Raw genomic sequence first — 17,159 nt, 5'->3', positions numbered from 1 at the left:
TCCGAGTTTCACTGTATATTGTAGAGTATATTAAATATTGTTTATAATAAATATATTGTGGAGTATATTAAATATTGTTTACAAAAAGTATACTGTTTGGAATAATTAAAATTTGTCATAGCAGTTAAGACACTGTTTCACGTTTGGTCAAGAGTGAACAACATTGTAGCTGCTTCCACATATTTTAGTTATATCAAACACAGTCTAGATTTCTATATGTTGCATAGGACTAGGGGCGTAATACACCCAAGTTAAAAACACGTTACATACAAAGGCAAGAACGGTTACACAGACAGAGGTAGACCAGGTAGAGTCACTCAGACAAGAGTAGAAGTATTATAAACCAATATATAGGAGAATAAGATAAAAACTGCATACCGTGCGATAGGTTAACTTTATGTTGCCTGCATCAAGCGCCTGACTCCTCTTGTCTGTTGTCACAGTAGATGCGAAATCCTCAAAGGTTGTGCTAAGGTCCATCAAAAATCCTGCATCCTGTTAAGAAAATTTTTCACAACATGAGAGATTATGGGGTTATAAGAAATATACCATAAAACCTCTAATTCGGCAGCAACTTTATTTGAACACCACCTTTATTTGGCTACTACTTTAGGAGAAGGGTTAAAATGTAGAGCACCACCCTCTATTTGAATGCCACCTCCAATTAACCGACACTTAAACATTTATTGATATTTACGAATCCATAATAGCAAGTGATCAATAGTAAGTGATCAATAGAAGTGTCCACAAAATGGCGCTAATAATCACTTAGTTACATCAATAACAATTAATTCTTTCGTTGCCGCTGTTTGTACCGAAGTCCGTTTTCAACTCCAAAGCTTTACGGTCGGTTTTTTGTTAAAGCATTGAAAGCAACAGCATAGAAATCAATAATAACTGTATCAAGCTAATATTAGCTCATTGTTTAATGCGGTTTTGATACTTCCCACGTATTTTAAAAACGGTTTAGCTATTAAAATGAAATTTGTACTACTATTTGGAAGCTAAATTTGGAAGCTATTTATTTGTGCAAAATGTGTATTTTATATGAAAAGGCGCAAGTTTTGCTGTTAAAAAAATTGTTGGAATGTTAATATCGACTAGTTCAGCAGTGCAGGAGAAGAGTAGATGTTGGGAGACAAACTGAAGCAAGGATTTCAATGATGCAATGAGATTCTATGAAACAGCATTAAACACAGTTATAAAATAATAATATGCCTTCACATTTAGAATGGAGTAAAACATTAGAAGCTAAAACAATTTGCAATGCAGACTATAAGATCATCGTAGGTTAATTGCAGGCAACAGATGTCAACTGATAGAGATATTTCTCTGCTTGCCAATACATATTTATTTAGAGATCTACAACAAGTCGGGGGCAAGTTATAGCAGATTTTTTGCGTATGAAAAGGTTAATCGGCCTGAAGGAGAGTGCAAAATATAGGCGCGTTCACTTCACCCGTAAAAAAGTTAAATTTATCTTACAAAAACTCTGACTAGCTATTTGAAAAATACATCCTCTATTTGAACGTCATCTATAATAAAGCGCCACTATAAATGAAGAGCTGAAAAATAGACCCCCATGGCGTTCAAATAGAAGTTTTACGATACATGCTAAGTATAGTTCCTGTTAAAAAACCTCTCAGATAAACTTTTCCAACCAAAACAGGTGCCACTTTAGACGAACCGACCTTGAGTATCTCCTTTATAACCTTCTTTTCGTCTTGGAATCTAGATTTGAGCTCTTCAACAAAGAACTTGAAGAGGTCAAGAGGAGTGGATCCAGGCTGTCCGAGCATGGAGTCAAATCGGGCATCAGCGGAGATGGTTGTGTAGAGAGTCATCCAGAGGGACATGGAGTGCAGCTTTCCTTCCTCGTGAAGCTCATCCAACAGTTCCTAGAAAGAAATTATGTGCATGAGAAAATGACTCCTATATCATGAAAAGGAACACCATGACAGCATATGTGAGTCAATCCTCGTGGGACTGCACCACAATTCAAAGGAAAGAACGGGTCAAAAATAATACTTATAAAAAGAACACCTTCCGTCACGCATGCTCACAGTTAGTCATGACAATTATACGAGGAGTGCAAGTGAGGTAAGAGCCCACTTTAGATGATATGGTAGAGTTATAAAGATATAAAGGTATGTATGGGTATCAACTTGTCTGTTGGATGTATATAGACTGATGAGTGAGCTTATAGCACACCATATAAAGGGCTAGTGGACACGCGAGTCCTTCATAAACCGAGTTCAGCTTACGATGAAATAGTCTCTATTCTTCCGCTGCTGACGTCTGAGTCTCCTTCTCTCCCGCTCTTTCTCATCATCATATTCCTGCTCGAGCATTCGAATGTGTTCCTCAAAGCATATAAGGGCATCCTCCTTATCCATGTCTGCAAAAACATAGGCAGAGATAAATTACATGACACACTGCAATGAGTATCGGCTCACCAAAAATGGCATAATCAATGTTTAAGTAAAGCATATTGCATAAAAATATGTTGCATTTAGCACTGAGATAAGATACATATTACACAGCAAAGTCAAGTATATTGCGTAGGATAAGGAATAATACACGCTATAAAGGAGTGTTGCACAGACGGGATAGACATATTACAAATTCAATCAGGACACTACCAGACTGAGATAAAGCATAAACCAGACTCGGACAACCCAATGCCCAATTCATATAACTGGTAGATGTGTTACCTACTAAATTACAGTATGCTGCGGACAGAGGTGAAATACACGCTGCAAGGTATGCTCAACTCTGTAGTAATTGTATGTTATACACTGATGCAAGGAATGTTATACAAATGTATACAATGCTATGCAGTGCACACTGGGATAAAGTACGCTATAAATGATACGCTATGATAATGATATAAAGATATGCTATACAAGGAAAGGCTTAAACTTATAAACTGAATCAAGAAAGGTGACATACTGAGCAGGTCCTGATCTTCAGTAAATTGTGGCATATCTAAAAGTAGCTGCTGACACTCGGACCAGGTAGTCAGATGGGTGAGTTTAGGAATGGAGTCAAGTATCTCACTAAAAACTTTACTGTTCCTCTTTTTCAGTGCCTTGGCAGCCTCCTGCGATCATAAAACAGTCATGAGAGCATTCATGACAGAGTTTTCAAGTAAAAAACAAGGCTGCAACCATCGCTAATGAATGGCTGACCAAAACTCATTTTTAACTTAATTGTAACTCTTATATCTTATGGAATGTTGCTTATTGTCTCGGAACTACTAGGGAAATATGTTTGATAAACATTGTGTTTTATAGAGTTAATAGAGTTTCAATTAATATGTTATTTAGCGTGTGCAATCAAGAAAAGGGTATATGGTGTGTGATGAAGCGATTGATTGCTAAGGACTGTATAGCCCAATGGTTAAATTGGTGATTTTGAAACTTGCAGTTGCAATCACTGTGAATTTCATTAGCTATAACTGAACAGGCACACATTCAAACAGATGAAAACAAACTTTCAGATTTATATACATAGATTACATATATATAATATTGGATAATACATTCACTCTTCCACTAAACCCTCAAAGTTTACATGATCACTATCCGAAGCGAACCAAACCAGTAAGATATTTCACTGTCCAACATTCAGGGTTCCCACTCAACATTGTTGAGTCAGACTCGGTCGCCAGTTGTGGTTTCACAGCGACGCTGGCTTTCTCCAAAGCTTTAAACATAAGAGACTGGCTATACCTCAACCCATGCACCGCCGCATATGATGGCGTAACTTGCCCACCGCCGCTCTGAATTTAAACTGAGCCTCATAAGCGTGTCGCTGTACTTTTTTTGGGTTTTTTAAAAAGTAAATCCTGATTAGCGGCACACCTCTGCTGCATACCTAACAGGAGTTTTTGTTGTTTGCTGTTCACTTATCAACAGCACACAACAGATTTTAGAACCCAGTCAACACAAAAAGACGCATTGGATTAGAGAAATGCAGTAAGCTACATATAGAGGTCACCTACCTTCTCTCTTTTGGCCACCTCATGCTGTACATCCTCAAATATATCCTTCCTGTCTCGCTCCTTCACATCCTGCCACTCAGGTACGTCCTCAAAAAGCTTCTCAGCTTTCTTGAATCGAAGTGCAGATGTCATCTGGTCCGAGAGAAGGAGAAACTTTTCCAAATCTTCCTTAGCTTGCCTCGCCCTCAACCGCGCTTCTTCCTATTACAAAAGCAAATGTTCACTTCCAGCCACCATGATATGTGTGGTAAATGTGTACAAATGATACCAGAAGAGTAACAGCTAGGGTAGGGTGGTAACCTGTGATTATTTGAGTTATTGGTGTGATTCAGAGCTCCACAAAAGTTTGGACATAAACCCCTTAAAAGGAGATTTTTTATAACAAATATATATAACATAAAAGTGTTACAGCGCTGATAGACTTGTGTTTCCTTGGTGACTTCTTGAGAAATACAATGCTGCCATCAATGTGAAACCTCAAAACAGGAATTAGGTCGATAAAATATATGTATAATCATACCTTTTCCTCTTTGGCAGTCTGTATCTTATACATATTAAATGCCTGCTTCTTCTCATTGAGATGTACAAGGGCTGTGTACCTCCTATCGGTTACTATTAATTTCATGGCACTCTCCCAGGTAGCTGTGGAGGGCACTTCCTGTCAACAAAAAACATGAGTGTAGAATACAGTTGAGATTTGAGCAACAAGACGAGCATATAGAAAACTGCAAAGGACTATGGATCGATAGCGCGATGAACTCTTGAGTGAACACATGGCATAGGTAGCTTAAATTAGCTCTTTATATTATGTTAGACTCACACAGAGTATCTATGATTGACAGCAACCTACCACTATTATCAAAATCAATAAATTATAAATAATTGCAAAAATGCCTTTAGTCGAGTTTATCATTGGGCATGCTTGAGCAGTTGGAATACTTCTCAGAAGGATTCCCCACACAGTTATTTTTGACATTGCTTTAAGTATATGTACCTTTATTCATAAACCGTGCGCAAGACACGTTGTAACCATATTAAGTTCTATAGAAAACAATAATATTTGTTACAATGCTAAAAAGATAGTTGAGGGCAACAATATCTATACGCAGATTTGAAGATGCTGTGCAGAGCTTATAGAAAATTATAAACATCCCATAATATGAAAAATATTCTCAGAATAAGGCCAAGACGTTGCATCGCACTAACAAAAGTTGCCTGACACCTAAGAGCAGACAACTTACTAATTGCTTTTGACTCTCAGCAAAAAATGATTTCAGTGAGACTATTTATCAATTATTTATCAAATGCGTTAAACACCACTTTACGTCGAGTGTCTCTACGTGAATAGTGCTCCTGCATACCTTCTCCTTCAGAAGCTGTTTAAATGCATCCATGGCTTCCTTTTTGTTAGCAAAGGTAAGAGGTTTTGATGACTTTTTAGTATCATCTTCGTCGCTAGAACTCTCACTAATATGAAGTAAGAAGAGGAAAATAAAATAGAGTTATCATCAGTAAAAGCCAGATAATATTCTCTTTTAGATATGCCCGACAGAAACAAATTAAGTGAAATACTAATAACAGTAATATTTAAAATGATGGCTCCATTAGTATATTCACATACTTTTTAATAAAAACTTTGTAGAGTAGAACAAACCAACTGAGGGAATAGCTAATATGAATCCGAAATATCCATGACTCAATGTAATTAGATAAATATTACTTGGGTTTGTTGGCTTGCATGTTTAATTCTTATTCATATATACAGACGGTGCATTGACAAGCTGCTAAGAGATTTTTATTTAGAGAAAGCATTTAGTAAATGCCTTCCCCATGTAAAATACAAAAATACATTGTTCTATATTTATAAAAGGAAACCTTCAAAGATTGAAATGAGATATGTAAAGCTGACAGGTTTTTATCGCTACATAAGTACTGAGCTTGGCCATGATTATATGCTATGAATTAAACAATATAGTGAAGAAAACTCCACAAACGCGACAGTTACAGTTAGTAGAGAGCTATGCATGAGGAGGCCAGCATTGACATAATAATTGGACTGATAGCTCAGATGTCTCTGATGCAGCCAAAGACATCGAGCTCACTTCAGGTGTAGCACACTGACCTTGCTCATTGTTATTTCTAATATCAGATAACTTCACATTAAATATTGAATTAAATGTTGAATTAAATGTTGAATTAAATGTTGAATTAAATATTGAATTAAATGCTGAATTAAATGTTGAATTAAATGTTGAATTATATGCTGAATTAAATGTTGAATTAAATGTTGAATTAAATGTTGAAGTAAATGTTGAATTAAATGTTGAATTAAATGTTGAATTAAATGCTGAATTAAATGTTGAATTAAATGTTGAATTAAATGTTGAATTAAATGTTGAATTAAATGTTGAATTAAATGTTGAATTAAATGTTGAATTAAATGCTGAATTAAATGCTGAATTAAAAGCTGAATTAAATGTTGAATTAAATGTTGAATTAAATGTTGAATTAAATGCTGAATTAAATGTTGAATTAAATGCTGAATTAAATGTTGAATTAAATGCTGAATTAAATGCTGAATTAAATGTTGAATTAAATGCTGAATTAAATGTTGAATTAAATGCTGAATTAAATGTTGAATTAAATGTTGAATTAAATGTTGAATTAAATGCTGAATTAAATGCTGAATTAAATGTTGAATTAAATGCTGAATGAAATGCTGAATTAAATGTTGAATTAAATGCTGAATTAAATGCTGAATTAAATGTTGAATTAAATGCTGAATTAAATGCTGAATTAAATGTTGAATTAAATGCTGAATTAAAAGCTGAATTAAATGTTGAATTAAATGTTGAATTAAATGTTGAATTAAATGTTGAATTAAATGTTGAATTAAATGTTGAATTAAATGTTGAATTAAATGCTGAATTAAATGTTGAATTAAATGCTGAATTAAATGTTGAATTAAAAGCTGAATTAAAAGCTGAATTAAAAGCTGAATTAAATGTTGAATTAAATGTTGAATTAAATGCTGAATTAAATGTTGAATTAAATGTTGAAAAATAAAAGAACTATACCAGAACAGTAGTGTGCATCGGATAGCAACAGCTGGCAATGTAAGCACACATAACAACCATGTTGATCAGCTGACAATTTAACCAACATGAACTAATTTTAATTCTTCCTTATTATTTTCTTGTTGTTGCTCTAACAAAATTAATTTTCATTAAGTTTTTTTTATTAAAATATGCTGTTTTTTAACACAAAAGCTTAAGTTCTTTTAAAACTAATTTTTTTTTCTATCAGGATAAGATTTTGCATTAAGAGGCACTATTCACTTTCCTTGGCAGTTACCAGACAATTATCGTCAATGTTGTGGTGAGTACTAATAGGAGAATGAGAGTCAAACATATTCACTAGCAATAGTTGAATTAGATGTTTGATAGGTGAAACTTTGTTGATATTAAGCAGGAATATTTGCAAAAAACACATGTGAGTTGTCATCACTACTAGTAGAAAATAGTATTACTACTACAAGTGAACTTATATTGTTTTTGTTTCCCATTAAAAGAAAATCTGGAACGTTTGGAACATTCAGAATCAATATCACTGTCTGAAATATCGGTATGAGAAACATCTGAGGTCCAATGTTGAAGAGCTTCAGTTCAAGAGTGCTGCAGAAATATGTTGAGTTTGCAATGAAGATTTTTTCTCGTCTATAATAACTGAAAATTAACAACATTGGCAACCATGATAGTTGGGTTTCAATAATAATGCTTAAACACTTTTATTCGACGAAATGATCACCTAACTAAATGATAGCAAACTTGACAGGAAAAATCTATTAAGTCCGCCACCCATAACAAGTGTATTCCAAATGCAACTTCTACAAGCTGTCGCAAGGGCTTTCCGTCCGAATGAATCATTTCATTTTGATGGTGAGCCACTATAACGACTTGTCATAGCAACCGAAAGAGTTAACGTGTAGCGAGTAACCTAGTACTACTAACAATCTAGTACAGTCACGAAATAACATAAAATTATGCTGAAATTGTACTGGTCTAAATGACCTGATGTAAGATAGGGTATAATATGCAAATGAGAAACAAAAAATGAGCTATGACAAACGGTAAGCGAATAGTGAGCCTACCTTGAAGGGCGGTCAACTGTGGCAGCAGGTGAACTTGTCTGTGATGGTGGAAGTGCAATAGAAGCGAGAGTGGCTTGCATTGCTGCTTCAATAGCCGAGCCTCCAGGTTTTGCTGGGGCAGCACCACTCCTGTAACATTGTATCGTAATTGCTCGTCACAAGGGTGAATCACACGCAAAGCAAGAGACAAAGACAGCATCATGTGAGCAAAGGACCAGATCAACCTACTGGATATTCTGCTCTAGGAGTTCCAGCTCTTTGGGCTTCGTCCATTTGGACTCTTTAGTGATGGAATTATGATAATAGACTTTCCCCTGCTCAGATTTGAACTCTTTCCAAGGACACTGAGCAAGAAGTTTCTAGAAGGTAACAGCATTAAAAGGCAATTAACATGCGAATAACTTTTTCGGAAGGCTTCAACAACATATTTTTAAAAAAATCTACTTTTGAACCCTAAAATTCTAGAGATTTACAATGAAATAATGATCTATATCCATATATCACAACCTATATTATTGAAGTAACATTATATATTACTTCAATAATATATTACTTCTAGTAACATAAATGCAGTTTGATTAATTATGTAGTACAATCAGAACAATTATTTTTATGAATAAGTAAACATATGAATTATTGTAACGGTGGTAAACCTTCATGCAGCTTATACCTTTCGACAAAAACTTGATATTAGACAAATAAACATTAACACAGTAACTAAAGCCTTTGTGATTCAAATGGGACCGAATGATGGGCTAATCTCTTCAAGGTCAATTCGCAATAACACAGCTCTACATCATACAAGGTTTACTGATTATTACGTTAGGCTCTTAATCCAGACTGGAATCACTCATTATATATTAAGGACAGGCAAATCCTAAAAAACTAAATGTTGGCATCAACTCACTTCGGCCTCAGTCTTCAACTCATCAGGCTTTTCCCAAACCGAATGTTTGCTGACTGTGTTAAAATAATAGGATCTGCCATCTGGGGCTTTGTGTTCTGTCCAAACGCTCTACAGAGACCATAGACAAGAGTGTATGACAACCTTCCATATCAGCAACTAGTTGATTGCTTCGCGGTAATAAGAAACATGAGATGCTGTGTGATAGAAAATAATTGTGTTATTATTGTTCACACTGCAACTCATAGGAGTATCAGTGTAAGATACTACAGCACTGCTTACCTTGACCTGGGGCACAGAAGGAGGGGCTTGAGCAATGCCTGGTCGCGGCAGCGGCACATTCATTGGAGGTCTCGTTACGAAACCTGAAACAAACATGTCACAGTGAAAAGAAAGTTATCAACATATATAACACTGACCACCTATAGCACCTCAGCGTTGTTCCAACAGTAATTTCTACTGCAATAACTAGTTGATGATAAAACAACTCATTACAAGCCCTTAAACCGGGGAGATGACCATAATTAGGTGAAAGAACCAACACACCCAATGGCCTCTCGCCATTTTAAAGGTTTCACATGGCACCTACCTGACTGATGAGTCTGGAATGGCGGTCTCGGATTCTACAAAACAAAAATAGATGACTAAATAATGACAGCTGTCTACAGAAACCAGAGAGCAATAGAAAAAAGCACTTGCACCCACCCAAACAACAATTTTACAAACGAAAATATTAAAAACTCAAATTGCAAACTTTTATAGCCGTCCTTGAGACGAAGCAAATTTTCACATAGAATAAAGAACATATGAAAAGCCAGAATGTCTTGTCAACAGCGTTGTGTGTTGGTATGCGTCTGATATCAATATCCATTTACATCAACTTATGAAAATTGATAACCTTTTTTGTGTTATACCGATGTTACTAAGCACAATCACTAAGCGAATATACCTAATGCTGCAAGAAAAACAACTTATTCAAAATCTGAAATGGCAGGCAAATCCTTTATAGCCCAAACTCATCTTATGGTGTACATGTATGTTACAAACCACATATATGTGTCCCTTTTTGATGGGCATCATTAAAAACTAATCACTAAATCAACCATATTTAGGCTTTATGGAATTATTTAGGAAAACACCATGAAACAAAACTAGAAGCATGGCATCTTATAAGGACTGCGCATATATAAACTAGCAACCAGGTCATAGCACATAGGTCAGTCACCGTGGCTGTTTAAAGTCTGTACTCATTTTAGTCTTGCCTTGTCTGCCCAGAGGTTTCTTATTCTGTATAGAGGACTGATCGTACAACTTTGCAAACCTAAGAGTAGCCTTTTAAATTTATTGCAAGCTATAAATGTGTCTAATCAACTTTTGATACGATTTTGCATCATGGAATGTGAGAACAATACTTAACCGCGGAGCAAGCAGTCGACAAAAAAAGCTATGCTATAACTTAAGAACATAAAAAGTGTAAAATAGACAAAGGTCCTTCATAAAAAAGGCTTGTTTTAGTGACGTTGGTAGCAATATTTTGGAGTGAGAGGAGAAATAAAAAGAATAGTGAATCAGCTGGGGCTCTGGATGTGAGCATTGTCATCACTAAAAGATTAACAAAACCCTGCCCATATATAGTCAAATGGTCACACTCAGAACTCCACTTAATCAAACTGATGCTGCACAATCATCACAGTTTTAATGATAACCCAGAAACTGTCTCGCAATTGTATTGCCTTGTTGATTTCCTTTTGAATAAAATACTTAAAGGTTGACTTGCAACAAAATTCACATTACAGTTATTTGATATGAAAAGATTCACCATGTTTTACTCTGTTGTGTTGTAGGTGCAAAATACAGTGAAAATCAGCTAACTTGACCTTCACGGGAGCGAGAAAAAGTGTTCGAGTTATCAGAGCATTTAAGTTATGAGAACACTGTCACAAGTGCATGTATTTATCAGTACATATACAAACTATATATAAATCAAAAGCATTGATTTCTTGTTGCAAGTTAAGGGGCCTCTCATGTGATATTTTAACAATTTTTGTTAGAAAGTATAAATATTTTCCTAATACTTGAGATTCGTTTGTTTGTTTTAGGTGATGTGACTGCCAGGACGTTTTTAGATTAAAATAGTCAGAACCTGATCGCAGTTGAAACTCTCAGAAAAAAGACATTTTTCTTTTGAGCGTTTTAACAAAAACCAGTTTGCAGATTTTTCTTTAAGTTTATCTGAAGGTTACCTCGCTTCTTGCTTGCAGAGGGCTATCCCCAAGCGGATGTTTGGTAAAATTTGATTTTTTGCAAACCTTTAGAAAAGTCAACGAAAATATTTTGCCGATAGTGGTAATAATGACGCCTAACAACTACTAAAAGTTGTTGTGTATCTCTATGGTTTGGAATAAAGTGATATTCTAAAGCGATAACAACCGTCTCAGTAGCCGTTGGGCAAAAAAACTGTTCGAGTTAACGAAGTTGAGGTCGAGTTATCTAAAGCTATTTATGATTGCGTGGGAACGGACCAAACAAGTCCGTTCGAGTTAACCATGTGTTCGAGCTATCCGAGGGCGAGTTATCCGTGTTTCACTGTATGTGGAAATGTGATTACAAACTCTTAAAAGCTCAACAACGAACAGTTAATCGCAGTCACACGAGACCGTCATAGTTTGGATTCTCTTTCCAAAACGGCACAAATGTGAAGTAGCTGTGGTAGATGGTTTCTGTTTACCTTTTAATGCAACCGTATTCGTCGAAATATTTTCACAAATATACTTCACGCATTCAATAAAACTATGTCTATTGTTCTTACGCGTCTGTTTTATCGTCATTGTAATGCTGTCACTTTTAGCAGTGATTATCTTATTACTTACCGTAAAAATTCATTTAATTTTTTTGGCTTTAGCTTGAAGGAGTATATATCATTGTCTGATAATCATGACGAGCCTGTTGGTCATTTGTAATAATCGAAAAGTGCTGCAGAAATTATTTGCGAAGTATTGGGTCACACGATCAGATTACGACTTGCCGATTAGACCAAACCGAAACAAAACTGTAAAGTAGCGAGCATCTATATTTGATACGGGGCCTTCGATAAAACCCGAAGTGATTGTCATAAACTAGTGCTACGATAAGTTTTATATTGAGATTTTTATTGGCCTTTCAATCCACGTGAGAACATCACGTGACAAGACAATAACCAAACTTCATGACTACGTCAGAGAAATAAAAAGATTCCAATCTACGGCGGCTTTTCATTTTTGAGCTTTTAAGAGCTTGTAATCACATTTCCACATATTTGGCACCTACAACACAACAGAGTAAGACACGGTGAATCTTTTGATACCAAATAACTGTAATGTGAATTTTGTTGCAAGTCAACCTTTAAAGAGAACCAATACATGCTATTCATTACATTAATGTCGGTGTTGGTCAATATGAAACCACTTCAAATAGAATACTGAGTACATTTGGGACTAAATGATCAATTTTCAAATAAATAAGTATGCTTATTAAACATTGTTATCTGTAGTCATTCATAGTCACTACTGCTATAATTGTCTCCAACCAAACATCACCAATACAGGGTGCTCAGAAGTTTGCACCATTTATATCAGAGCAGGTGATAGAGAGATTTTTTTAATTTTTACTGTGTCTTCCGTAGCTCTCATTTTCATCCATGGTCACCGGTTATGCATAGCTCACTGGTTGTTTGTCAGCCTGCTGTTGGGAAGAGCATTCTAGGTGTACCCATGATGGGATATGCTCTGTATATGAAGTATATTAGTATTGGGAAACTCAAGCAACTGAGTCGAGTGTGATGTTGCCAAGAGCAGTAACAAATAGAGTAAACTTTTAGCCTGATCTCTAAATAGGTAACAGTATCATGTAAACCAATATAACTTGTTTTATGACCCACCCACTGCTAGAGAGATGCTTCCCCACTGCTTGATAGAGATCAATGACTAGGGAGGCAACCCCGACAGAAATCAGCAAAATAGGTGGGTACATACATTTAGGGGCATGAACTGGCAGGTCAATGACTATGAAGCTGGGATCCCATTTAAGACTTCTTTTGTAAACGATGCTTGCACTGCTGGCAGTCTCTGCACTTGGTCAGCAACTGTAGACGTACTGGCTGAGCCTTTTCTTTGAATCACAGTTGTGTCCGGGCAAGAAAAGCTTTTAACCGGTGTTAGGACCACCCAAGAAAGCGTCAACAGTCCTGGTGGCATTTTATTTTACCACCTTATGTATTGCAATTACTTACTGCCCAAAATTGATGATTGTGCTTGACTCAGTTATTTGGGCAACCATAATATACTTTGCACAATAAACAGTACCTCATACAACATAGAGCACTGATAATACCGACGGCGCAAAGGGAAAATTGCTTCATATGGTATACGATTTGAGACGGTGTGAGACAGCAATACATCATGCTGCTGAGATTATCCTTCATTATTTGTTGACCCAATCCTCATATCTCTAACAGCGCGTGAGAAAAAGCTGTAATAGTATACCCGGTGGGATGCATATATGAAAGCTGGTTCGCCCCTTGCAGCTAAACGGGTGGTCATGGCGGTGCAGTTTCTAACTTTACGCGGTTCATCATAAGCTGAGGAGAAGGTGTTGTTTATCTTCACCAGAGATTATTCTCATCAGTATGGCTATTTGGTGTGATTTACGTAAAAGCTGTAGTTGAGCTTGCGCTTCTGTCAGATCGGGACGGTCTTAATGTTTTTGATAAAGCGGATAACTTGGTTTTGCACTGATTCTAGCAATTCAAAAAGGGTTTTGTCTGCAAGAACCCATGGAGTGTCTCCATACTCCAGAATAGGTCTGCATAGACTGATGTATGTTAACAGCTTGTACTTGTCAGGAGCTAATCGGAGGGAGTATTTAATAGAGCCTAAAACCTTGGAGGCGGATCTAATCTTCTTTACTACGAAGTCTGATCCAAAAGTTTCCAAAATGGAGTTGTATACCATTGCATATTCAAACGATGGAAAAACCCATTGCAGCATGTGCCGGGAAACACCTCCGAAATGTTGTCACAAATTTTCAGGTTGCTATGAAAACGCGTTCTCCTGTGAGCCGACGGTTTGTCAAGGCTTGTCAGGTGATTTTGGCGATTTTTTAACAAACTTATCGTCAGGTATAATCAATCGGAACAGCGTATTTGCACTAATCTGTGTGCAAAATTAGGGAAAACAAGTACTTGGACAGTTGAAATGTTAAATACTATTTTTGGAGATGCTGATCATAAAAAACAATTTTTTGAGTGGCACAAACGTTTTTGCGAAGGTAGAGACAGCGCTGAAGATGATGCGCGGTCTGGCAGGCCAGCGTCGGCAAGAACTTGATCGTCAATCGACAGTGTGAGGTTTCTAGTCATGGCAGATCGGCGTTTAACCATTAGAGGGATATCTGGAGAGACTAGACTTGGTTTTAGAACTGTTCAGTTTTAACTGACAATTTAAACATGAGACAAGTCGCAGCAAAGTTCGTGCCACGCTTGCTAACTGATGACCAAGAAGAGCTCAGGATGCACGCTTGCAACGATTTTAAGGAAGCTTTCAGGAATGATCAAAACTTTATTTTGAAGGTCATAATATCCTTGTGTTCCCTAATTTCACACAAAACTTGATGCAAATACGCTGTTTCGGTTTATTAGATATGCTGATCAATTTTTTTTAAATCGTCGGAAGCACCTAACAGACCTTGTCATATCGTCGGCTCACTTGAGAACGCGTTGTCATAGCAACCTAAAATTTTGTGACAACACTCCCGAGGTGTTTCCCAGTAAACACTGCAATGGGTTTTTCAATTGTGTGAATATGCAAGTGTATACAACTCCATTCCAGGAACTCTTGGATCAGACCTTGTATGTGTTTGTAAAATCTCGAATTTGATTGCATTTGAATACCAAGATCTCTGGCATCTATTACTACCCGGAGTGTTAAGCCACCCAAAGTATAAGTTAGTTCTTGCAGAAAACCATAAAACTAAACATATATCAACATTGAAGGGAATTGTGCACCCGACAGACCATTCATAGAGCTGATCAATGACATTTTGAAAGCGTTGCAATTTTCTGTCATTGTTGACTTTAGACTAAAGAAACTTAGCATCTACATACAGACTGACTTTAAATGACACAGAATTTGGAAGGTTATTTATACATGTGAGAAATAATGTTGGCCCCAGCATCAAGCCTTGTGGAACTCCAGAAGTCACTGCCATGCTATGAGATAGTGTCCCTTTCATAGTCGCTTTTCGACTTCTATCTCTAAGAAAACTTTGTATCCAATTGCACACATTCTGGATCAGACAATCAATCTGTCTAATTTGTTGAATAAGAATTCTATGTGGAACCTGGGCTTCTTGAAATAAAGAATGACGCTGTAAATGGTTGAGCCTTTTTCGAATCCCTATGTTAGATCATGGTAAGTAGCGCACAGTTGGGTTTCCCAACCAAAACCCCTCCTGAATCCATATATGGCCTGTTCTATAGTACAGCATCTAGAATTGGGTTGAGATAGTGGAGAACAATATGTTGTCACATGTCTGTACATGACATGTTTATGCCATATCAACGACAGACTTTGGTCATTGAGCATTCAATACCCTACTGACAGAGCACTTTCATGGAGTATACCAATAATCTTACCTCTATAGAATAGCTTTTTGACAGTAATGCTACTACAATCATTCTTTTTAACAGGGGTCGCCTTTTTAATGCGCTTGTTTAGTGCGCGTTTGATAAATATTCTAGTCAGGTTTAAAGTGTTGTAATCCTGGGCCGAAAACCATTTTCTGGTTAGACCTATCCTTATATACAAATGGCTCAATTGCGCTTGGTATTTTGGTCAAATTTCGAAACCTAGTGGTAATCAAGTAATATAAAATTTATGCAGGTACTTCGTCTCCTAATTTGAGTTGTACCAGAATGTAGACTGTCGTAAATAAGGGATTGTTTAAAAGTTTATGTGTGCAAAAACGTGAAATACCAACAACTGAAATATTATTGCGTTATACAAATTAGATTTGCTTAAACTTTTAAAATAAACAAATGACTGACACACTTCGAGAAGTTTACTAACTATATCTAGTATACAATTGGAATGTTAACGATTAACACGTTCGAACAATACCTCAGCTTATACCCAACAATACAACACGAATGAATACAGACTGTGACAAAATATTGATGAAACTATTTTTATAACAATTCCACCAAAAATCTTCCATGTAATGTAAACTACAATGTAAATAATTGGTTAACCTTGCATGCCAACAAACATGAAAATATTACTACAATAAAATGATTAGCTTACCGCCATGTTGTCCCGCAAAGAAGAAGCGAAAAAGTGCCGAGGTTGAATCGCTTGCATTTTTAAAAACGCAACGGTTGTGTAGCTAAAAGTTGTCTGTTCATCACGACTCTTTCGATCGGACTTGAAGGAAAAGCGTAAATAGAAAAAGACTGCGCATTGTAAGCCATCGTGAAGTGTTTGCACCTGTACTATAGGCCACTATACTTGCCCACATTTCATTATTGTACTATAGTTGCAAACATTTTGTTATCGCACCATTTGCTCACAAATTCAACCAAATAATATGATACAACAGGTTTTGATTTAACAGGTAGACAAGGGGCGTCAGAGGGTCATTCACCTCGGGGTCTGAGATCTCTGAGGCCAGAGTGTCATCAACCTGGTGGTCTTGCACTTCCGTTTATGTGCCAACCGTAATGCCGGCTCGAAGGTGTAGAAGCTGGTCAGTGAGGTTGAGGCACCGTGTGACTACACTTCTCTTCGGCCCAGGGCAGTTCAAGCTCGTAGTCAACAGCAGCCCCTTGAGCAACCGTCTATCAACCCTGATGGGCAGTAGTTCTTTATTAGTGACTTGACATGAAATGGCCATTTCAGTCTGGACTGGCGCCACCATGTCCCGCACTACTTGAACATTGCTGAGCAACAACCAATCGTGTCTGTCTATGCAGGTCAGGGACCAACTGTCCACAGAGACTTTGGGCTGCTGGAGCTTCATAGCGCACTGGTGTACCACTAAGAAGGCATCTCTAGAATAGCGTCCTC

The 17,159-nt window shown here is 36.7% G+C and overlaps 1 protein-coding gene across 1 annotated transcript in view; it reads right to left on the bottom strand.

Moving 5' to 3' along the window:
• The window catches only part of LOC137410549 (pre-mRNA-processing factor 40 homolog A-like), a 36,261-nt gene extending 19,847 nt beyond the window's left edge, over nt 1-16,414 (bottom strand). The window contains exons 1-13 of the mRNA XM_068095985.1: nt 16,398-16,414; nt 9,650-9,683; nt 9,343-9,425; nt 9,064-9,171; nt 8,385-8,515; nt 8,157-8,285; nt 5,368-5,473; nt 4,527-4,664; nt 4,007-4,207; nt 2,953-3,103; nt 2,265-2,398; nt 1,692-1,898; nt 379-495 (exon numbers count right to left, since the gene is read on the bottom strand). Of these exons, the coding sequence (XP_067952086.1) occupies nt 379-495; nt 1,692-1,898; nt 2,265-2,398; nt 2,953-3,103; nt 4,007-4,207; nt 4,527-4,664; nt 5,368-5,473; nt 8,157-8,285; nt 8,385-8,515; nt 9,064-9,171; nt 9,343-9,425; nt 9,650-9,683; nt 16,398-16,403 (1,545 nt within the window). The 5' untranslated portion in view covers nt 16,404-16,414. The remainder of the gene's footprint in view (nt 1-378; nt 496-1,691; nt 1,899-2,264; nt 2,399-2,952; nt 3,104-4,006; nt 4,208-4,526; nt 4,665-5,367; nt 5,474-8,156; nt 8,286-8,384; nt 8,516-9,063; nt 9,172-9,342; nt 9,426-9,649; nt 9,684-16,397) is intronic.
• Nucleotides 16,415-17,159: the final 745 nt, after the last annotated feature.

The sequence above is a fragment of the Watersipora subatra genome, chromosome 1 (assembly GCF_963576615.1).
Source record: "Watersipora subatra chromosome 1, tzWatSuba1.1, whole genome shotgun sequence".
In the NCBI taxonomy this organism is placed as follows: Eukaryota; Metazoa; Bryozoa; class Gymnolaemata; order Cheilostomatida; family Watersiporidae; genus Watersipora; species Watersipora subatra.
This window is presented reverse-complemented; position numbering and strand designations above follow the sequence as displayed.